The 24474-nt window shown below is 37.4% G+C and overlaps 2 protein-coding genes and 1 long non-coding RNA gene across 4 annotated transcripts; 2 read left to right on the top strand and 1 right to left on the bottom strand.

The window, feature by feature from the left end:
- The first annotated feature begins 5895 nt into the window (after positions 1–5895).
- Positions 5896–7581, top strand: LOC129724153 (GDP-mannose 4,6 dehydratase). The gene is made up of 2 exons (XM_055678812.1): positions 5896–6099; positions 6154–7581. Exons 1-2 carry the CDS (start codon positions 6007–6009, stop codon positions 7168–7170), a joined length of 1110 nt encoding a protein of 369 aa, XP_055534787.1. The 5' UTR covers positions 5896–6006; the 3' UTR covers positions 7171–7581.
- On the bottom strand, positions 7393–9886 carry LOC129724152 (F-box only protein 9). Of its 2 annotated transcripts, XM_055678811.1 has the most exons (5): positions 9718–9886; positions 8716–9620; positions 8350–8661; positions 8109–8289; positions 7393–7889 (listed from the first exon to the last, which is right to left on the bottom strand). In XM_055678811.1, exons 2-5 carry the CDS (start codon positions 9408–9410, stop codon positions 7764–7766), a joined length of 1314 nt encoding a protein of 437 aa, XP_055534786.1. In that variant the 5' UTR covers positions 9411–9620; positions 9718–9886; the 3' UTR covers positions 7393–7763. The 2 variants fall into 2 exon arrangements, with proteins under 2 accessions (XP_055534786.1, XP_055534785.1); XM_055678810.1 differs by lacking the exon at positions 9718–9886 and having other exon boundaries at positions 8716–9711.
- A 9695-nt stretch (positions 9887–19581) lies between these two features.
- On the top strand, positions 19582–23837 carry LOC129725479 (uncharacterized). Its single transcript, XR_008728093.1, has 3 exons — positions 19582–19774; positions 23580–23656; positions 23726–23837. It is a non-coding gene; the product is annotated as an uncharacterized LOC129725479 (long non-coding RNA).
- Positions 23838–24474: the final 637 nt, after the last annotated feature.

The following is a 24474-nucleotide window of genomic DNA, read 5'->3' as shown; positions in this document are numbered from 1 at the left end:
TGCAATGTTGTTGTAATAATTTATTTCAAATAATGTTTTCAGCCGCCGAAAGCAGCACAATAACTACTTTCCAGCTTTTTACGCACCATAATGGCGGTCGCTATAATGCGTGTTCGTAATATGCGGACCTCTCTGCTTACGTCAGATTTGCGATTTCAGTAAAATTGGCAACACAAATGTTGCCAGATATATTTTTCTTCTGATAAAATCTAAGACAAGACGTGACAGCTGGTCACCGTTACATTCAACCAATTTGAACCGGCTGCTGATTGGCTGAATTCGATAGCGCAATCGTCACGTAGAAGATACAACGAGGTTACTTTTCACTTTAAAGCAGTGAAGCTGAAGAGTCATAATTTAGCTATTATAATTGTTCATAAATGATGATGCAAAAGTATGTAAGGTACATGATATTACCGAGTAATGTATTTCACTGTTGTAACTTTAAAAATGCATTGATTAATCATTTATTACTATTTCGGTTGAAGTCCAAGAAACTTAGAAAGAAAAAAATTGGGTACCAAGAAACTTAGGAAGAAAAAATTTGATAGTAGAAGTATGCTTTATTGAACATAAAATAATAAATAAGAATTGAGTGTTATTCGCCTACATATTGCAATTTTAATTTGTTTTATTTTCATTGACCTGCAGAAGTTGTTAAAAATAATCAGTCTGGCATCAACGGTATGGAACGTTCAAAAAATTTTCGACGGGGATGACGGCCGTTACGAAAAGAAAAATAAGAAGCCAGCTGTCGCGTCCTAAGACAAGACGTGACAGCTGGTCACCGTTACATTCAACCAATTTGAACCGGCTGCTGATTGGCTGAATTCGATAACGCAATCGTTACGTAGAAAATACAACGAGGTTACTTTTCACTGTAAATCAGTGATGCTGAAGAGTCATAATTTAGCTATTATAATTTTCATAAATAATGATGCAAAAGTATGCAAGGTACATGATATTACCGAGTAATGTATTTCACTGTTATAACTCTAAAAATGCATTGATTAATCGTTTATTACTATTTCGGTTGCAGTCCAAGAAACTTAGAAAGAAAAAATTTGGGTACCAAGAAACTTAGGAAGAAAAAATTTGATAGTAGAAGTATGCTCTATTGAACATAAAATAATAAATAAGAATTGAGTATTATTCGCATATATATTGCAATTTTAATTTGTTTTATTTTCATTGACCTGCAGAAGTTGTTAAAATAATCATTCTGGTATCAACGGTATGGAACGTTCAAAAAAATTTCGACGGGGATGACGGCCGTTACGAAAAGAAAAATAAGAAGCCAGCTGTCGCGTCTTGTCTTAGGTCGCGTCTTGTCTTAGGATAAAATAAATGAAGACTTCAAACTGACGTACACGCTCACTCTGGATAACCCAAAACTGAGTCAAAACCTAATCAGTTTCGCTAAAACCGTATGTATTCAAAATTGTGTAGAAGTTGTTTTACTCATTTTTGAGTGCCACCGAATGTTATAAAAATTGAGTAAATATTACCCATGTTATACCTGATGCGCGATGCGTAAAAGTTACTCATTTTCGACTCAAAAATGAGTACTTTGAGCTTCAATGAGGGAATTTCGAAAAAAATATCATTATTGACTCGATGTTACTATATTTTGCATTTTTAATGAATTTCATTTTAAGAAAGGCTTATTTCAAGAAATTTACCTTTGTTCGTCGGGACACGGGAGATCTTTGAATTTATTCGCCGTATATCCAACCAACGAGTCCTGGTGAAAAAGAAAAATTGGCATTAGTTGCAGTCAATTATTTCAAATTATGAATTACCTACCGATAACAACTAATTTCAAACATTAAATTTCCTCCTTTTATACAGATGGAATGCTTGGTTTGCTGTTTGCTTTTAATTGCAAAAAAAAAAAATAACAAAAACAACACGCAAGCACCAGTTTCCAATTTTGAGTAAATTTGCCGCCATGATCAATTTAATTCTACTCATTTTTTGACGTCTTCGAACAACTGAAAAAAAATGATTAAAATTCAACTCAGCCGCTGAGTAGCCCAGAGTGAGCGTGTAAGCAGAGTTGTCAAAAGGGTGGGTAATTTATTACGAACTTTGCATTATAGCGTCCGCCATTATGGCGCGCAAAAAGCTGGATAGAATTGTCATGAATTAGTCTAATATAAGTTCGTCTATTTTATTTTAGCACAACATGACGGATCATTTTCATATGTTTTTCGAATCTCTTTTTAATATTTCTTTTGCGTTTTCTGCGTTAAAAATTTGGATATTTCAGCTATACAAAGCAGCCAACCGAGATCTTCTTTACATGCCATATTACTTCTTATTGTATTTTAGAATTCATCTTTATTAATCTCACATTATATGAATAGAATCATATCTATATTGTTACATTAATCCAATTAAATCATGGTCATATCATTTATTAAAGTGAATCCTGATCAAAAACCCACCCAACTAACAAAAACTCCCTTCCGTGGCCTTTGTAGGGATGCAGAGGTATACTGCCGCTCCAAGCATAACTGTCTCAGCGTCCATAAGGTTTGCATAGAATATGGGACAGTTATGCTTGGAGCGGCAGTATACTCGGTCTCTAACAAAGCAAAGACTACATTCTAACATTCCTTCCTTATTGAAGGCTCCGTGCAGTACTGGCATTACTCGAAGTTCAGAGCTCCAAGAGAAACGGGATTGAAAAAAAAAATTACCTTTATCGTCTCCAAGAAATCTATGAGCAAGTTACAACTTTCAAAGACACATCGACTTATAACTCAGTTTTTTTGTGGATTTTGAAACAAGTCTTTGTGAAATAAAAGTTGATCATATTTGGTATCATTTGACTGCAACATGGAAAACTTTTAAGTTGTTCCGGTGTTGCACGAAACCGACGATATCCCCACCTGACTGTGAGGACGTGGCCGGCGCCGTTATTGGTCTAATAAAAATCGGATCATTGAATGATGCACAGTGAGAAGGAATTACCACTCCCAGTCGTTCTTTCAGTTGGTTCATTGTGCATCTTGAGCGGCTCGGACCCATCACGGAGTAGCAACCATTGATATGTACAGTCAGAACTAAGCTAAGCTGAGCCAGAGATGCCAGATGTTTTTGAAAAATGTCTGCAACTGCTCGAAAAACCGGAAAAATGTGCTCGAAATCTGAAAAAAATCTATCCGTAATCTGAAAAAATTTCGCTCGCGCAGGCAAAAGTCTGTAAAAATCTGCACACATTTTAGGAAAATCTGCGCAAATATAAGGAGACTTTGACAAAAATCTGCAGAAAACGTGGAAAAACTGCAAATATCTGCAAATCAATAAATATCTGCACACGGACTTCAAAAATCTGCGTTTTGCAGACAAATTGCACATTTGGTATCACTGAGCTGAGCTAAGCTAAGCTCCAAGTATGATGACAGTTCTACAAGGTATGCTATTCATGTCGATGCATTAGTATTAGTGATCGTTATGAACTTTTTCCAATTTTGTATGAAATTTGAAATGATTTTGCATTTTAAACTAAACTTATAAAACATACTTTCTATAGCGGGGGCCTAGTGTGGTTGGTAACGTTTCCGCCAACCACGCTCGACGCCTGGGTTCGAATCCCACCGCCGACATAGGTGTCGATGGTTGTGAGGTGGCGTGATCCACTCACAACCAACCCAACTGGTCTAAATTCAATCACATACATAAGACATACGTAACACTCAGGAAGAAATCTTCCGAAAAAGTTGTTACAAAATGAACCACTCGAAAGTACCAACCTCTGTAAAAAAAACCTCTGTTTGAGTTGTTTTTTAAGGCAGTGTACTTGCGCAGCCCTGCATTTGTCTCGTTCCTACTCGAAAAATTCTGCATTGATTTTGTAAATAACTTTTTGACAGTTCCTGATGGGATTTTCTTTGGGGCTCGATGAGGCCTAGAAAAAAAATATTCATTTTGTTCATTATTTATCGAGCAGTTTGACAGGGCGAGGTACGGAGTACTATGGGGCAACGTGTACCAGAAAAAAACGCCAGTGTTACGTATGTCTTATGTATGTGATTCAATCCTAGCCGACACCGGGAGATTTTCTGAGGCGAAAAATCTCTGGGATCACGCCTCCCATCGCATGAGGGAGTAAATCCGTTGGCGCCGGTCCGTTAATCAACGGGTCGTGAGTTAGGGTCCTGGGTGTGGAGTCCGCCTTCTTGGGCGTCGGTGATTGGCCACAACAGTGGCGGAACTAGACCGACGGAAAATAAGCGAGAATAAAAAAACATACTTTCCTGAAAAGTTATAGAAATGATGTTGAAACATGTTTTATTTGTGGGGAATACATAAACATGCTGCGGTTTAGGTAAAATATGCTGTTTTTCATCATTTTGCCGCTAACCTTTTTGCACTTTTCGTTTTTTTCTTGTACTCTAATAGCCCTTCTAAATAGAGTCGCTTATGTTTCATACAGTAACAATAGTCGTGAGCTATGACAATAACTAAGATTATGCTCCAACTATTAGAAATATAGCATTTTTATATATTTTATTTCGATATATTGTCGCAATTTCTCACGCTTAATCTAAATTAATATCAATTTCTAGTATGTTTCAACTGAAGATTCACTCTCCAATCAAAAAAAATCAGATATAAAACAACATAAAACGAGAAATTTCCAAAAATGTTCTGAATCCCATACAAAACGCGAAATTTTTCATAACGAGATTTGTTTGTGTGCGTGGATAGACAAAAATGTAGCATACCCTGTAGAACTGTCATCATACTTGGAGCTAAGCTATGCATGGTGACAAACAGAACTGTATAGTTGTTGGCAACAAACGGCACAAAAACTGTGTTGCCGAAACGATAGATTTTCTCTCCGCGCGACTCTATATACACATAGACTCTGCTCAGAGGGAGTAATACTCTGAGCACAGACAAACAGACGTGCCTCTTCGGAGAAAAATCCTGAAAAATCTTCGTCCTTATTCGATACGTTAAACACAAGTGTCACCATGTGAGCTTATTGCCTACTAACTTATTTTCGTAAAACGGTTTTTATATTTACTAATGGGTGTGCACGCTTGCTTAAATCAACATCAGCGGCATTACTGACGGTTTTTGTCTTTGATAATGAATATGTACGCTTGCTTACAGCGACCTAGCGGCATTGCTGCCCACTAAGCAAAATTTTGAAATAATCGTTATTTTCCTGGTCGATGAAATTCTCGTTTTTTGTGAAGAAATCGTCTTCGAGTGGCACGTCTGTTTGTCTGTGCTCTGAGTATCTCTACGCTGTACCGAATAACAGTTAATAACAATTAACTCATGTTTTCTTTTTTCATGGCACAGACCAAATGATCCATAAATGTAACTCATGTCCCAAGCTCAATTCTCGCTGAACATGTGAAAAGGGCCCAAGTGCCATATGTAAACAAGCCACAATTTCACGTTTTTTAATGAATACAAGCTTAATCTACTCGTACAAATAAGATTGTTTGATTAAGAGTAATTTTTTTTTTCAATAAATCTTATTGGTAAGAGCAGATTTCGCTTGTATTGATCAAAAAACGAGAAAATTTGGCTTGTTTACATATGGCACATGGGCCCTTTTCACATGTTTGGCGAGAATTCCATTTCCACGTATACAAAAGCGCTTACTACGAATGTGCCAGGGAGGAGGTTTCGACCGTTTTGACAGCAGTTTGTGTGGTTGCAGGTTGAAACAGCTCAAAAATATAGGTAAATCACTTCAAAATACCATCCCGCACTGAAGGGCTGATTTACGTCAAAAACGCGCTTGGGTAATTTTATTTTTCTGTGTAGATTTTCAAGTAGAAGCTCTGACGTCATAACTATCACCTCGTACCAATACGTATGCCACTCTCTTCTCTATAACACCTCATATATAAGGGTTCTTGAAAATGTAATCATTGAATTTGACAATAAAAATACATACGTGTAGTCGGCGATTTTGCATAAAATTTCTGCAAAGTGCCCGGAAACAAAGCTTTTAATAACCGTAACGTAAAAATGTCTATGGATAAACTACGTGTCGGTCAACCTGAAGGTGAACTAGCAACCAATAACAAACGGGTAGCGCTTATTACCGGAATAACTGGTCAGGTATTCATGATGCGTTATAGTGACAACTGTACATTTCATTTTAAACTTATGCAGGATGGGTCTTATTTGGCAGAGTTCCTCTTGAAAAAGGGCTACGAGGTTCATGGTATTATTCGGAGAGCAAGCACCTTCAATACATCGCGTATTGAACATCTGTATGCAGATCCCCATACGCACAAACAGGGTAAAATGAAACTGCATTATGGCGACATGACGGACAGTAGCTGTTTGGTAAAAATAATTTCTACTGTACGACCGGCTGAAATCTACAATCTAGCAGCACAAAGTCATGTTAAGGTTTCTTTCGATTTGAGCGAATACACAGCAGAGGTGGATGCGGTAGGAACCTTGCGGTTGTTGGATGCTATTCGAACCTGCGGTTTAGAGAAGTTGGTGCGCTTCTACCAGGCTAGCACTTCGGAACTATATGGCAAGGTTGTCGAAACACCGCAAAATGAAAAGACACCTTTTTATCCGCGTTCACCATATGCATGCGCTAAAATGTATGGTTACTGGATAGTGGTCAACTATCGAGAAGCATACGACATGTTTGCGTGTAACGGAATTCTTTTCAATCATGAGTCACCTCGACGAGGAGAGAATTTTGTTACACGTAAAATTACACGCTCGGTAGCTAAGATATTTCTGAACCAATTAGAATGCTTAGAGTTAGGCAATTTGGATTCGAAACGAGATTGGGGACACGCTCAAGACTACGTTGAAGCGATGTGGCTGATGTTACAGCAGGATCATCCGCAAGATTTTGTAATTGCTACAGGAGAGTGTCACTCGGTGCGAGAATTTGTTGAAGAATCGTTTAGATACATTGGTCGTGAAATTGAATGGCGAGGGAAGGGTGTGGAAGAAATTGGAGTAGAAAACGGAACTGATATTGTGCGCATCAGAGTAAATGCCAAGTATTTTCGACCAACAGAGGTAGATTTTTTGCTTGGTGACGCCAGCAAAGCAAAAGCGGAACTTGGCTGGACCCCCAAATCAACGTTTTTTAATTTAGTAGCTGATATGATGAAGGCAGACATCGAGCTAATGAAACGCAACCCAAGTGCTTGAATACTAACAAAATTTAGTGCTAGATATTGCTGATTTAAAATCAAATGCATTTCAATGAAAGTTACTACCTTTGAAATGGAGTTACATTCCTAGTTTGAAATCGGGTGGCAAAACAACACCAGTTGTAGTTTAGGTTTACCTTAATGAAGATCAAAATGAGTTGTAGCGTTCCTTATGAAACTTATAACGTATTTTTGAAAAAGAACAATTTAATCTAACGCATTTTAAGTATTACTAAAAAGCTTTTATTAACGTATGATTTAATACCAGTGCATAACACTTGTTAATAACATTAACGATTTTTAACCAAATAGCTATGCATTATATTTTATTCCAGTAAAAGTTTAGACAACAGCTTTGTGTTGCGCTAGCTAAATAAAATATTACTTAGCGAAAAGCAGTTTTTAGCAATTTTCCACCTATTTTTAATAAATTCATCGCGATTCTTGATGCTGAACCAGGTCCGGATGTGGGTGTAGGGGGCTAGAGGCAGAAATGGGATCACGCTCCGCTGGAATTGACGAGCAAATGTGGTAGTTGCATGTCTGGCCTAGTCCCAGGAAAAAAATCCGGGTCTGCGAGGAACAAACTTTTCATTTCAAGGGTCCATCCGATTCTTGATGGTAGCTTTTTACGTGTGAAAAATACAGCGGTGGGTATTTGGTGGGGGCTAGATCGAAAGTTGTAGTCTTCTCCTGGTTGTTGCGGAGTTGTATCATCTGATAAATATGAAAAAAGGGTAATTTTTATGTTATTATATATACATCCGTTTGCCCGTATCAAAGACTAAAGTTCGAACGTTTACAGCAATATGTTTAAAGGATTAATTCTGGCACATTTAATAATTGAACATGTAATAGGAAAAGAGTAATGACGTTTGAGACGAGGGATATTTTCTGTTCGCATCGTCAATGCTATAGAATAAAGTATTGTTTTACCGAATATTGTCTCCAGTGAAGCTGCGAGAAAGTACGTTTAGATGTGCTAACAATTTTCAATTCCAAATAGAAAGTTTGTTGTCCGTATTCTGATTCAATTTCCTTCTTTCGACCCGGACGCTGATTCTGTGTGCTCAATCGGTTTCTCTGGGCAGCAATTATGACCTCGTCATTATGCAATCTGAGCAAACGCAAAAGAAAAATGTTTGATCACTGAATAAACAATAATTATACAGCATACCTGTAATGACCTTTAAGAATTTCACTTTGCATCGGATGACGAGCTTTTAACTTGCTAACACAACTTTGTGGGTCATCAGGACTGGTAAGCATCAAAACTTTGCCATCCGCGAAAAATCTGAAATACCTGTAGTATTCCACTAGTTGTACTGGTCGATAGAATTGATCCTGAAAACTGTTTTCCCCCAATCGCAAATAGCTTGTGCGACTGATATAACATCCATGAAAATGAACTCGTGGTCGGTTGATATACATCTCACGCCAAGTTGCAAATGGAGAGCCTGCCAGGTTCCCAACATTTATCCCATAAACACTATAAAGGTTTGGATTTAGTATAATATATTTAATTTGCGAATTAGAAATTTACCGAACGCATGCTTTCTTCCAAATTTCTTGATCTCTAGCCAGCAAATAGAACCCACGACAAACGCTACTAAATCTCTCCAAAGATTTCAGATCGAGCTCACTGGATACTACCCAATGTAGGATGTACAGGATAACTTCCATCGGTAAATCCGAAAAGTGCGCGGAAGTTACAATAAGCATTCGATCAGCAGATGAAGCAGTTTCGAAGAGCTTTCCCGATTTAGCCAGCAGAGTTTGGAAACGCAATACCATGTCTGTTTTTTCCAGGTTCTCGTTTACTTGCAAATTTGTTTCAATCAAGCTTGAAGTTAGCTGCTCAACTTCAGAGCTAGGTTTGTTTGACCGATGCTGTTGTTTGACAGATACTCTATCATACACTTTAAATTCAATGTCCGGTACCAATTGCACTGCCCTTCGGTAAAAACGCATGGCTTCAAAGACTTTACCAGCTCGTTCCAATTCTGTTCCTTGAATGAACCAAACCTTGGCCTGTTGTTCTATAGAAAGATTCTCTTTATCCATTAGCTCATTGCTGCTCAAAGCATCGGATTTACCCAACGATGAGCAGCTTGTGTTATCTTTCTTTAATTCTTGTTGCCATTTTTCACGGAACTCATCCAATGCATGCTGCACGTTCGATGATGACGACGAACTTTCATCGTCGTCTTCTTTAACCGTATCTCCAGTAGAATCCATTTCGGCTACCGGTTACGAGGATGATAATCTGATGTTGCCAAATGGGATATCAATACAGGCCGTTGCCTAGTTCACGGTCGGTGTATCGAATTACTGGAATGGAGAGGCCGTTCTCTAAGATAGGTTCTATTTTCACGAATTGCTTGCTTTGCTGGAACAAAAATATGGCCATAGTATTCCAGCGGAACAAGAACGCAAACGCACAACGGGCTGTACGACAGTTTGAACGAGAAAGCGAAATTTTATTTTCCTGAAGCGGCAACAAACTTATTGCGCTTTGCACATATTTTTTTATTATTACACTTACTTGATTTTTGACAGCAAAATTAATAGTTTAATTCAAATGCACGGATGCCAGAAGTCGAGAAATAAAAATATTATCGATAAGTGATATTGTTGCAACCAAAATGATTTCACTTGAGTACAAAATAAAACATATCTTTTCCCTGCTGTAATTTCAGTCTGCTCTGAAAATACAGTCTTGATGGCTTTAAATTTGATTTGATTGAAAAATGGGCAAAATGCAGGCATTTTCAATAGAAGACATACCCGTACATCTGGCAGGTCTGTTTGGTTAGGTGGAGTGAAATATTTTTGACATAAGGTGAAGTTGAAAATAAATTGAAATATTTTCTATTCGAGTTGCAATCGTAAAAAGGTTCGTTTGAAAAGCACGTAATTCTCTTTGTTGAGCGGCTGCTTTTAATTGGGTTGTCTAGCTATACCAATTTTTTATATCATTCGAAAGAGCTAATTTTTCTAAGCAAAAGGTTATTTTCGAAAATTTCTCTATCGTTTTTCATTTTTTAAATCACGAATTAAAACTGCTCGAAAATTTCTCGAAATGCTACAATGACAATTCGCCTTTATAACACATACATAAGACATATGTAACACTCAGGAAGAAATCTTCCAAAAAAGTTGGTACAAAATGAACTACTCGAAAGCACCAACCTCTGTAAAAAAAACCTCTGTTTGAGCAGTTTATGGAGATTGCGTACCTGCGCAGCCCTGCATTTGTCTCGTTCCCACTCGAAAAATGCAGCATTGATTTTGTAAACAACTTTTTGACAGTTTCGTAAGGGATTTTGTTGAGGGCTTGAGTAGAGCCGCTATGAAGAAAATACATTTCGTTCATTTTCGTCGAGCAGTTCATACTAGCAATACTCAGAGGGAGAGATATGCGAAGAGAGTGTTAAGAGCCAAACGAACAAGAAAGGTAACACATTGAAAGGTATTGCAATAAGGTTCAATGAAGAGTATATTTATTTTTACACGTTTTTCATGTTTTGTTGCTAAAACATGAATTCAGAATGCTCCAAAGTAGCTTCATCACAGTGATTTTTACCAGGTGGTTCACAAACCCGTTGTATGGTCTACAGAATAATGATGAAAGTACAGTCGTCGTTCGATAACTGCAACATGTTTACATTGCAGTTATCGAATGCCGTTCGATAACTGCAACACTTGACATATGCCGAAATTTAGAGGGGGGTCCGTCAGGACCATTTCTGTTTTCAATGATGTCGATATGTATTTTTTTAATGAAATAGTGGCAAAAAATAGCAGAAAACTAAAATAGACAAGCTATTCGATTAATCAATTTGATATTCATATTTCCGCATCATAGTTTATTGCGCTTTAGTAACTACTTTACATAACTAATATGTAGGCGAAGATAAAGTTCACCACTACAATAGACCATTTTACGAGACGCTTCTGAACTCAATTCATGAATAAAATTTTGACAGAAATCTCGGCACCGCTGACATAACGCAAGTCAAAGCAACATCAATGTCAGCAGGATCCGTGACACCTGTCAGTTCGTAAAATGGTCTATATAACGCTAGGTCACAAAGTATTGTTTGTGATCTACTATGCACTGCCTCGCTGAGTAATGAAAGCTAGCCAAACAATGCACAAGGGATATTTTTTTCTCTTATAATACTTACGAAAAGTGAACCACATAACATGGTGATTTTGCTTCATTGATTAATAGTGGAGATCTATAATCTCCCATCCAGAATGAAGAGGCAACAAGTAAACGAAATCGAAAAAAATCGAAAGAAATGAAAGAGTTCTTTTGAAATGTTTCTAGAGATTCAACAATTTTCATTTTCGAATGCATTTAGAATCCCCCCGCGAGATCTGCCACTTCAATGTCAAATATGACTTTGACATCAGGTTTGACGGATTGAGGTCCGATAACTGCAAAGTTGTTGCAGTTATCGGTCTAGCAGTTAAAAAGCGTTGCAGTTAAAAGTCTTGCAGTTATCGAACGGCGACTGTATATAAAATTAAACATAAACATAAAATTTAACACCTTCATGGTTTTGTGATGCACTTTATTATTCCTCGGGACTTCCACCGTCACCATCAGTTATACGAGCCGAATAAAAAGTTAGTGAACATTGCGCTTTGAGAAGATATCTGGCACCTCTGATATGTGAAACCTACACACTTAATCCAAAAAAAGTCGTTCGGTAATTTTTTTTACAATAATCCATCGGTAAAGTGTAATAATACCGGTATTCCTGCAAAAAAGCATCAAATTAACAACTGTTCTGTAAGATCTGTAAGTTTTACCATAATTTTGTTAACTGTTACTGAAATATTTGCTTAATTTTACATTTACCGAAATTTGTATAACTTTTTACCGAACAACCTGTGAAAATGCCAAATTGTGAATGTTGTGGCCATTTTTCTCATACGTGCAACCGTCCAAGACGCGAATATTTTCTACTGGTGCTGCTGATTTGTTTTAATTGTTGTGTGTAAACATAGGATATTTATAATTTGGAAAGTGTTAATGGTGAATTACTAAAACAGGATGTACGAGTCGCTAACATTTTTCGTAAGTAATCTGGTTAATTTAGTTTGATTTTAGACGGTACCGGCAGGCTCATTCATAACTGACTTTTTCTGCCACCGGTATTTTTTACAGGTGCGTTCGGTATTTTTGTTCATTTTTAAAGTTTCTTTCGGTAAATTTTACTGGCTGCTCGGTTTGGAACATTACCGAAAAGCTGCGAAAATTACCGACCACTCGGTTGGTGGTTTCACAAACTGTCCGTTAATTTTCGGAAACACCGAAGATGTCACCGAACGTTCAGCTGTTGAGATTCCGGTAAAATTTTACCGAATTCGGTGTTTTATTTTAAGTGTGTAGTTGCCAAATCAGCGTTTTTTTCATCGCTTATCTCTCCCTCTGAGGATCTCTAGTTCATACTGGTGTTGGTTCCGGGTGATGTGGGGCAAAGAGTACCAAAAAAAAAAAATCGCCAGTGTTACGTATGTTTAAGTATGTGCTTAGATTATTGAAACATAGATATCCAACTCAACCAACAATACGGGCAATAAAAATGTGGCGCCCCTTCGAGTATGATGGCGGTTGGGTGAACTACATTTAATGAACACACACAGAAAAATATTAAGGTAATTGCTATCTTTTTAGGCTTGGTCAGATTTGTGCGGTGTTTTTAACAGACTAATCTATATGGTCTAGATAATAACAATAATTTATTACAACAGGACTAAAATAAATGTCAATGTGTGAGATGACCATGATATAAATTATTTGTTTTGATGATAGTATGACTAATCGTTCATAGTCGTTTCAACAATATGTTTTTAAGCATAACCAAAGATGACTAGTACACAATACGTTACTCTTGCAGTATGCAGCGGACACGAGTTTCGCTACGCGTGAACGAAAATTGAACTAATTTGTATACTGTCAATTTGGTAATGACGACAAGGTGGTGAAAGGTGAAGCATGTTTTTCAATATCATTGTATGGTCCTATCATCTAATTTTCAATATCCTTATACGATATTGCCATCTTGTTTTTGTTTTCATCTAGCGGATTGAGCATGATAAATCGATTCTGCTAATAATCACAGTTTTAAGGTCATCAGATGGCACCGTTATAAAGATGTTGCAAGCAAAATGTATGAAGTCAGGTATCTTGCTCTAGTCATCATTAGCATAACTCATTTGTTGTTTGTACCAATTTTAATAGTCGATTGAGAACCAAATCATCTAGGTTCTATTGTAAAGTCGATTGAAAACCGCCGTACAAATCTGATTGAAAGTAACTTGATATTTTTCTGGGTGTGAGAATCCGAGAGAATTTCCGAGTGGATATGCTTTAGTTCACCCAACGGCCTACAGATGGCAAGTTCAGAGTGTTGCCTTGAGATTATATGCAGCGAAGCCCAACTTGGATATCTATGTCTCTTTAGTCTATGGTATGTGCTACCACCTTAAACATCGAGGCACAAAGATATAAAATTTTTAAAAATCACGTTTTGCTCAGGAAATTACACTCTTTGGCTGATATATAAAAATCAGAAATCCGTAAATAGCTAAACACCAATTAGATGACAAGTTTTGCACGCATGTATGTCGTCCAAAGTACGTAAAAAAGGTAAATATATTTTCACACTGGAGTCCTTTTACGCAATTGATTGTGCCGTGTTGAAAAAATCCGCGTACCTTGAAAAAAATGCGTTTATAGTGCATCTAAAATGAATATTTATTGAAAATCAGAGCAATAACTTTTTCATAATGATTTTGCTAGATTCTATCTATAACTTTGCTGAAGACATAACTTAAATAAAAGAAACCATTTCGGCTCAGCTAAAAAAAATAGTTTTTTATTGAAAATTTTACCTTTTTGCCTTTCTCCTAGAAGGGTATAGCAATCACTGGCAAAACCGAAAGTATGAAAGTGCTCCAAAGGGCCGAATGGCATATATCACTCTGTATGTGTGTGTATATGTGTGTGTTAAAACTTAAATTTTTTTGCCGAGTCTTGGTAACTTATTGCCGAGAACGGAACCACTAAGTGCTCGGTTAAAAAAAGGACAGCTGTCATATTTTTTCGTAAATCTCGGTTCACCCAACTGAAATTTCGGGACAAAATATCCGAAATCTCGGTAGTAATATTTTGTGCCGAAATTTCAGTTAGGTTGAACCGAGATATATGACAAAATGTGACAGAGTCATTATTTTATTAACCGAGCACTCAGTGGTGCCGTTCTCGGCAACAAGTTACCGAGACCCGGCAAAAAAATTTAAGTGTGTAAAAAACCCTTAACTTTTGAATTTTCTGAAGATTGAAATTGTGGTTAAAAAGTTATAAAAAGAAACGTGTTCTGAAGACTGTTTCAACTCACTCATGTTTCTCAGAGATGGCTTACCCGGTTTTCATAAAATCAGTGTCGAATCGAAGGTCTAGTTGCCCCATAAGACCCTTTGGATTTGTTTTGCAATCGGACTATTACTTTGCCTGTTATGTTTGAAAATGTGAAATCCAGCTATGAGAAGGAACATATTCCGAAGAAACTTCATTATCTCAGAAACTACACAACTGATTTGAACAATATTGATATCAGATGAACAGGCTAGTTAAAGGTTAACTGATAAATTGTGATTGAACACGTGGTTTCAAAGTTCGGCTGCCCTATCTAGCTTTCTACGCGCCATAATGGCGGACGATATAATGAAAAATTCGTAATATGTTACCTACCCTTTTGACAACTATGCTTACGTCAGTTTGACTCTTCATGTATTTCGTACGAAAAACAATAATTCTGGCAACATTAATGTTGAAAAAACTGCAGAAATCACAAATCTGACGTAAGCAGAAAGGTTCACAAATTACTAACACGCATTATAGCACCCGCCATTATGATGCGTAAAAAGCTGGATACGTTCCCATTTCATTTGTTTTTAATAGGACTTAAGCAACCGTTATGTAGTAAATTGTAAAAACAACGAAAGTTTATTATCTCAAAGAGTACACGACTTATTTGAACATAACTAGTGACTAGTGAACGAGTTATCTGTCAAACTTACAAATAACAAACTTCATAACAATTTGATATGTGGTTCAGGAGTTATGGAAAGAAAAGAAATTCAAAGACTATTTAAAACTAATAACTATAATTAAATATGGTATTGTAGTATTTAAACGTTCTTGGTGTTGCTCGTGATTAAATTGCTCGAAATCAAGAGTCATTTCTTTTATTTCGCTATTTATTAAGCACTAATATTACGTCAATTTTCATATTTTATACTTCAATTACAACATCAATATTTTAGAACCCAAAGAGTGAATATTCCTTAATTGGATTGAAGTGTTCATGTAAACCTATTTTTACAAATCATAAGTTTGGCCGATTCGTCGTGCATTTGCATCGCAAGGAATCAATGAATTTGGAACGTTCAAATAGTACGAAACCACATTTAAATTATGTTGAGGCCACATATATCGATTAAAGCAGGTATAGTTTTAAATAGTCTTTGAATTTCTTTTCTTTCCATAACTTTTGAGCCACATATCAAATTGTTGTGAAGTTTCTTATTTGTAAGTTTGAGAGATGACTCATTCGTAAGACACTAGTTATGTTCAAATAAGTCATGTAATCTTTGAGATAATAGACTTTCGTTGTTTTATTAACAATTACATAACGGTGGCTTAAGTTCAATTATAATCAAATGAAATGGGAACCTATAGGGCAGCCAAACTTTGAAACCACGTGTTCAATCATAATTCATCAGTTAACCCTTAACTAGCCCGCTCATCTGATAATAATATTGATCAAATCGGTTGTGTAGTTTCTGAGATAATGAAGTTTCGTGATTTTCACATTTCGGTTCATTACAGACGAAGTTACAGTTCGATTACAGTAAAATTCAATGGGATGTTATGAGGCAGCTAGACTTATTATTTGACACTAATTTCATGGAAATCGGGTTAGCCATCTCTGAGAAAAGTGAGTGAGTCCAAGTAGTCTTTGGAATATGCTTTTTTCATAGCTGGATTTCACATTTTTAAACATAACATGCAAAGTAATAGCCCGATTGCAAAACAAATCAATAGGGGCAATCAATATGGGGCACCTAGACCTTCCATTTGACACTGATTTTATGAAAATCGGTTAAGCCATCTCTGAGAAACATGAGTGAGATTAAACAGTTTTCAGAACACGTTTCATTTCATAACTTTTGACCCATATATTCGATCTTCATAAAATTCAAAAGTTAAGGGTATTTCAGGTAGCCCGTTTATTTCAAACCAATTCTGTTCAAATTGATTATGTAGTTTCTGAGATAATGATGTTTCATGATTTTTACATTTTAATACATAACCTTTGAACTAAAAATCCGATTACAATAAAATTTAATCGGGTCTTATGGGACAACAAGACCTTCCATTTGCAATTAATTTCATGGAAATCGGTCCAGCCATCTCTGAGAAAAGTGAGTGAGAATGAAAATCTGCACATACACACACACACACACAAATACACACACACACATACAGAAAATGCTCAACTTGTCGGGCTGAGTCGAGTGATATATGCCAATATGCCCTTTGGAGCACTTTCATACTTTCGGTTTTGCAAGTGATTGCTATACCTTTCTAGGAGAAAGGCAAAAATAAACAACTGTACAAAATTTCAGTAAAATCGGGGATGACATGTTGTAAAAATATTTTTTTATTCATTTTCTGCAGCTCACTTTATGGTAAGCACTACAGCCCTTAAATGTATGAAGTTTAAGAACAAAAAAATTCTCAAATAGAGGCTTTCCATAGGAAATAAATAAAAATGAATACTTTTGAAACATGTCATTTCCGATTTCGCTGAAACTGTTCACAGTTGTTTCTTTTTGAGAAAGACGTCATTTTATGATATCAGTTGTTAATCTAGACTCACGACTGCTGTATCAAAAGGACCTATTCTAAAATGTGCCATTTACTTTTTAAAGATAATTTCATTCAAATGTTGGCCACGGCTACGTTTTAAATGGTCCATACGAAAAGTCCAATTTTGGGTCACTTTTTCGAGCATTTCGGCTGGTATCTCGCGAATAACGCGTGTAATGTTATCTACCAAGGCTAGAATTGTTGTTGGCTTATCCGCATAGACGAGAGACTTAACGTAGCCCCACAAAAAAAAATCTAGCGGTGCTAAATCCCATGATCTAGGCGGCCAATTCACCGGTCCATTTCGTGAGATGAATTGCTCACCGAACTCATTCCGTAATATGTCCATTGATTCGCGCGATGTGTGGCACGTTTCTCCGTCTTGCTGAAACCACATGACAACAAGACCCAGCTCTTCCATTTCCGGCAAAAAAATCAGAAATCATCGCGCGATAGCGAGCGCCATTGACCGTAACGTTGCGATTTTGATCATCTTTGAAGAAGTACGGACCAATGATGCCTCCAGCGTGTAAATCGCACCAAACCGTGCATTTTTCTGGGTGCATTGGCGATTCTTGTATTGCATCTGGTTGCTCTATTAACATACCCATTTAACCAGAAATGAGCTTCGTCACTGAACACAACTTTTCGGTAAAAAACATTTTTCACAGAGGACGAATTTTGGTAATATAATTCGATTATTTGTAAGCTTTGTTCAGGCGTAAGTCTGTTCATGGTGAAATGGCAAACCGAACTGAGTACATTAGACTTTGACAGCTGTCAGAATTCCCGCGTGAACTGTCAAGTCTGAATACACGAAAAACCAAATATCAAAAAATCACCCTTTAGTTGTTATTTTTGTAGGCTAATTAAATTTTATCAATTTTGACTGCTGAACAATGAAGTAATATTATTAACTAACGTATTAACTTAGCAGGGGGTGTTTTTCGGCTTCGCAGTCTTTCAGCAATAAAACGAATTAATATCGCTCTTTCACCAACGTTTCGGTGTATATTGCAGCTTCATCAGGGAATCCTGAATTTAGAAGACAAGACAATATAAAATTACAAATTTACACAACAAATGAAATCACAAAACTCTTACAGAACATAAATCGTTTTTGTCATACAAGCTTCGGCATCAGCATTCCTGTCCTATTTACTAGCTACTATTGTGTCAATCTATAAAATAACATGTAAACATTCAAAAACTGTAGCACAAAAAATAATAATCTTACATTCAAACCCGCTCTAATTTAAACTTAACAAATAAACTCTGCCACAAACTTTCTTCACTACTCTTTCAACCGCTAACTCAAATTCGATTCAAAATGGAGCGAAAAAGTGTGGACTAACAGTGGGTGCAATATATATTGGGTATTAGCTATTAGCTCTTACAGTTTGCTATTGGGTTTCGTTTGCTGGTGTGTGCGTGTTCTGTGTTGGGGTCTGTTTGTTAAGTGTGTGTAGTACGCCTGCATACATGGAGCTGAGATTGTCAACATCGGACCGTTTGTTGACTGCATGTTTGGTGTTAACAATATGACAGACTTCTAAAATCGGGAGAGCTAATTTTCGTGTGTGCTGATCGATAATTTTTGTTTTTTCTAGGTTGAAGTTACACTCAAAATATTTTTCATGCTATTGTTACGTGAAATTTCCTGTACTTATTCATTTTCTGTAATTTTGCATGATTTATGTGACAAACATAACATGTACGTGAAAATCACATGCACACTATGTTTTATCACGTATCATCTACGTCAACTTGGCAACGTCAAACAGAATGAAGTATCGCGTGAACTCTCCGTGCGAAAATACACAGGAATCAGAATGGCGAAGCTGTTGTCTGATGTTGTCTTTGAACATGAAAGGAATTCCTCGATGACTTCCCAATAAGTGAGTTTTAGAAAATCCCTAAGAACCCGGCATCGAGATTTCACACAGATTCAGTTAAAATTGCGAGAAATTTCTTGAACATAAACAGTTGCAGCTAACAGCGATTATCACCAGCGAATGTCGCAATATCATTTTGTCATTTTTTATGTCGTTTAATTCATTTACGAATTGGCGATTTTGCATACCCGTACGACTTATCAAGCAACATATTTGGATAATTTCTGAAAACTATTCCTAGTGTCTCAAGAATTTGAGAAACCACAACTGAAAATTATACGTTGTATAAAACGTAGAACCTATCAGACAATCAAATACTTTTCACTTTACCGGTAGTTAAATTCTACGTGAAACTCACATGAAATGCATATGTCTACTGAATAAGATTCACAGGATACATCATCTCACCAGTTCATGATGAACTCCAATGACAATCACGTAAAATCTACATGAAAATAACAGTGGAAAATATTCGCATAACTTTTCCGGTAATTATAACGTAAAAAATATTTTGAGTGTATGATTTGCTTCGATGCTGTGGTAAAGGAGTGCCGTCTTCTCTTTAAGTCGTTCGAGATCGTATTGTGTGCTGGGATCGTCATCGTTTTTGCCGCGGAGTCTTTCCATTTCATTAATTGTTGATCGGTGGCTGCTTATGCGTTTTTTCAGTTGGGTTGTGGTTAACCCGACATAGCTCGCTTCGCAATCGTTGCAGGGAATCCTGTAGGTCACGTTATGTCGCATCTCTGGAGGTATAGTGTCTTTCATGTTGGTGAAAATTCTGCTGGCGGTGTTCCCGTATCTTGACGCTAGTGTTATGTTGGGGAAGGCCGCTTTTAATGCCTTACTCAGCCGTTGTGTCAGGTCATTCACAAACAGCATCGGTTTGTACCCAACCGTGCCTCCATCGTCGGACGAATTTCTCGTGTTTCGTTCGGTGTTTCGGATGTTGCCATTCAACAGCCGATGTCGTAGCGCCGCTGGGTAGTGGTTCCGCCTCAACAGTTCATTTATGGTTATGTTAGCTGCTTCCATCGGACTGTTTGTGGTGAACTGTCGGACTCTTTGGATAAAGTTTGCGATGGTATTCATTTTTAGATGAAGTGGGTGGCATGAATGAAAGTCTAGGAGGCGACCAGATGCCATCGGTTTGCTATACCACTCAGTACGGATGGTTTGGTCAGTTTGCCGTATTAGTACCATGTCAAGGAATGGTATTTTTCTATCTCTCTCCAATTCGATCGTGAATTGAATATTGTTGTTGAAACTGTTAAAAATGTTCAAAACGTCTGTGACTCGGTCCGGGGGAAGAGCAAGAATCAAGTCATCGACGTACTTTTTTAAAACTGGTACTGGGAAGTCAATTTTTCTAGCGACGTTTCCCAGAAGCGATTCCATCACTAAGTCCGCTATTGTTGGTGAGAGCGGATTTCCCATGGCTGTTCCGTGGATCTGCCGGAAAAACTTTCCTTTGTATGAAAAGTAGCTTCCATTCAGACAAAAATCTATTATCTGTAAGAATAAATCTAGGTTGATATCCGTGTTTTGCTTCATATCCTGCCATCTGTTAATGATAATGCCAGGAATCATGTACGTTGGAATGCTAGTGAAAAGCGATGTAACGTCAAACGATACAAGGACGTAGTCTTCTGGTAATCGAATTGAGTTAATATAGCTACAAAATGAAAACGAATCTTTTATGTTAAAGTCGCTCTTGATGGATGCCTGTATTATTTGCCCGACATATTTCGACAACATATATGACGGTGCTCTTATGTTGGAGACTACCGGCCGAAGTGGCATGTTTGGTTTATGTACTTTGGGTAGACCATATATTCTCGGACATTGCGCTGTGGTCGTTTTTAATCGGTATGCTGTTTTTGCATCGATTAGCGCCAGATTTTGAAGGCGTGAAACAAGGCTGTTGTTCGTTTTCTGATGGCCCCACGTAGGATTCGCTTTGATGGCCAGGTACGTTTTCTTATCTGACAACATTTCTTGCATTTTGTCATCATAGTCTTTCTCATACATCACAACAGTCTGTTTCCCTTTGTCTGACTCAACGATAATTACAGCACTGTTCGATTTGATAAACCGCCTAGTTACATTGCAAGCATGTATTAGAAAGCGGGATAGCATATCTAGCTGTTTATCGGCAAACCTATGAATAAAGTTTTGAACTATATTCACGGCTGAGCATCTGATTCGTTCTCGGGTCAGTCTGTCGTCTTCGGACACAATAACATTCTCCAGGTCAGCAATGATGTGACTGAACGGGATTTCATTTAATGACTTGTAAGGGAGGGCGAATTTTGGGCCAAGACTAAGTAAAATAACAGTCTCGGGAGGCAGTACTTTTTCTGTCGCATTGTGTATCGCTTTCGTGTTTGTCAAGAACTTGGTGGGATCGCAATGTTGTGCGGTGCTTGTAAGCAACCGATCATACTTGCGTTTGGTGATTATTGTTGTCAATGCAACGTTGTTCAAGAAGAACCTATCTTGGAATGCAAAGAAATTATCGGCGATTGCGTCCGGCACTACCAACGATATAGAGAGTCGTAGAGTCGACTGTTCCTTTTGAAGCTTTTTTATGCTGTAGTACGTTTGACGAATTTCTAAGCTGAGTAATGATTTTTGGAAACTGCAAAGATGCATCAATAAGTTCCAAAAATCATTACTCAACATTGAAATTCGTCAAACGTACTACAGCATAAAAAAGCTTCAAAAGAAACAGTCGACTCTACGACTCTCTATATCGTTGGTACTGCCGGACGCAATCGCCGATAATTTTTTTGCATCCCAAGATAGGTTCTTCTTGAATAACGTTGCATTGGCAACAATAATCACCAAACGCAAGTATGATCGGTTGCTTACAAGCACCGCACAACATTGCGATCCCACCAAGTTCTTGACAAACACGAAAGCGATACACAATGCGACAGAAAAAGTACTGCCTCCCGAGACTGTTATTTTACTTAGTTTTGGCCCAAAATTCGCCCTCCCTTACAAGTCATTAAATGAAATCCCGTTCAGTCACATCATTGCTGACCTGGAGAATGTTATTGTGTCCGAAGACGACAGACTGACCCGAAAACGAATCAGATGCTCAGCCGTGAATATAGTTCAAAACTTTATTCATAGGTTTGCCGATAAACAGCTAGATATGCTATCCCGCTTTCTAATACATGCTTGCAATGTAACTAGGCGGTTTATCAAATCGAACAATGCTGTAATTATCGTTGAGTCAGACAAAGGGAAACAGACTGTTGTGATGTATGAGAAAGACTATGACGACAAAATGCAAGAAATGTTGTCAGATAAGAAAACGTACCTGGCCATCAAAGCGAATCCTACGTGGGGCCATCAGAAAACGAACAACAGCCTTGTTTCACGCCTTCAAAATCTGGCGCTAATCGATGCAAAAACAGCATACCGATTAAAAACGACCACAGCGCAATGTCCGAGAATATATGGTCTACCCAAAGTACATAAACCAAACATGCTACTCCGGCCGGTAGTCTCCAACATAGGAGCACCGTCATATATGTTGTCGAAATATGTCGGGCAAATAATACAGGCATCCATCAAGAGCGACTTTAACATAAAAGATTCGTTTTCATTTTGTAGCTATATTAACTCAATTCGATTACCAGAAGACTACGTCCTTGTATCGTTCGACGTTACATCGCTTTTCACTAGCATTCCAACGTACATGATTCCTGGCATTATCATTAACAGATGGCAGGATATAAAGCAAAACACGGATATCAACCTAGATTTATTCTTAGAGATAATAGATTTTTGTCTGAATGGAAGCTACTTTTCATACAAAGGAAAGTTTTTCCGGCAGATCCACGGAACAGCCATGGGAAATCCGCTCTCACCAACAATAGCGGACTTAGTGATGGAATCGCTTCTGGAAAACGTCGCTAGAAAAATTGACTTCCCAGTACCAGTTTTAAAAAAGTACGTCGATGACTTGATTCTTGCTCTTCCCCCGGACCGAGTCACAGACGTTTTGAACATTTTTAACAGTTTCAACAACAATATTCAATTCACGATCGAATTGGAGAAAGATAGAAAAATACCATTTCTTGACATGGTACTAATACGGCAAACTGACCAAACCATCCGTACTGAGTGGTATAGCAAACCGATGGCATCTGGTCGCCTCCTAGACTTTCATTCATGCCACCCACTTCATCTAAAAATGAATACCATCGCAAACTTTATCCAAAGAGTCCGACAGTTCACCACAAACAGTCCGAAGGAAGCAGCTAACATAACCATAGATGAACTGTTGAGGCGGAACCACAACCCAGCGGCGCTACGACATCGGCTGTTGAATGGCAACATCCGAAACACCGAACGAAACACGAGAAATTCGTCCGACGATGGAGGCACGGTTGTGTACAAACCGATGCTGTTTGTGAATGACCTGACACAACGGCTGAGTAAGGCATTAAAAGCGGCCTTCCCCAACATAACACTAGCGTCAAGAGTAAGATTATTGTTTTTTGTGCTACAGTTTTTGAATGTTTACATGTTATTTTATAGATTGACACAACAGTAGCTAGTAAATAGGACAGGAATGCTGATGCCGAAGCTTGTATGACAAAAACGATTTATGTTCTGTAAGAGTTTTGTGATTTCATTTGTTGTGTAAATTTGTAATTTTATATTGTCTTGACTTCTAAATTCAGGATTCCCTGATGAAGGTGCAATATACACCGAAACGTTGGTGAAAGAGCGATATTAATTCGTTTTATTGCTGAAAGACTGCGAAGCCGAAAAACACCCCCTGATAAAATCCCTCAGTCGATAGCATAAATTGCGTATTAACTTAGTTCTCCAATAATATCATGAGCTTGAGAATCATTTTCAAGTGTTCAAGTTTTTTATGACAAAAACTCATATATAGAAAGAAAAACAGTGACGTGTCGTTTTTATCACTTTTCGTTTTTTTCACTCTCAAAATCATCAGGAAAAGCATTTCGGTTTTATCACGGCACTGAAATATATAAAAAATATTATAAAAATACGGATTGAAATATTTGTGTGTGAATGACACTAGTTGATCCGGCAGACTTTATTTTTTAACAATATGTTTATTTGACACGGCACAATACATACAATGTGCAACGGAGCCAACTAAATCTTATTTCTAGAGAATCCGACAGACTTTGTCCCACCTATTATTCTTTTATTTAATTTTAAATATTCACGATTCCACATGTTTTCACTTCAAATATTCGAGGCTTTAGTTTAGTTACTGAAAAGAAATAGTTTCTTTTGCTCACACAAAAAGAAACAGTTTTTCAAGTTCACACATAAAAGAAACAGTTTTAAAATTGTTCATTTGGAAGACAACCTTTTTCGAAAATAAATAAACTGGAGGACTTTCCAATACATTACAGGACGTGTGAAAAGCATAGGAATTCTAAATTGATTC

This window comes from Wyeomyia smithii, chromosome 2, assembly GCF_029784165.1.
Source record: "Wyeomyia smithii strain HCP4-BCI-WySm-NY-G18 chromosome 2, ASM2978416v1, whole genome shotgun sequence".
In the NCBI taxonomy this organism is placed as follows: Eukaryota; Metazoa; Arthropoda; class Insecta; order Diptera; family Culicidae; genus Wyeomyia; species Wyeomyia smithii.
The sequence above is the reverse complement of the archived record's forward strand: the minus strand, read 5'-3'. Positions and strand labels throughout refer to the sequence as shown.

Coding starts and splice junctions, on each gene's coding strand:
- LOC129724153 (XM_055678812.1), top strand. CDS start 6,007: ATGTCTATGGATAAACTACGTGTCGGTCAACCTGAAGGTGAACTAGCA. Junction 6,100..6,153: donor TTACCGGAATAACTGGTCAG/GTATTCATGATG, acceptor AAACTTATGCAG/GATGGGTCTTATTTGGCAGA.
- LOC129724152 (XM_055678811.1), bottom strand. CDS start 9,410: ATGGATTCTACTGGAGATACGGTTAAAGAAGACGACGATGAAAGTTCG. Junction 8,662..8,715: donor TGGAAGAAAGCATGCGTTCG/GTAAATTTCTAA, acceptor AAACCTTTATAG/TGTTTATGGGATAAATGTTG. Junction 7,890..8,108: donor TTCACTGGAGACAATATTCG/GTAAAACAATAC, acceptor CATATTTATCAG/ATGATACAACTCCGCAACAA.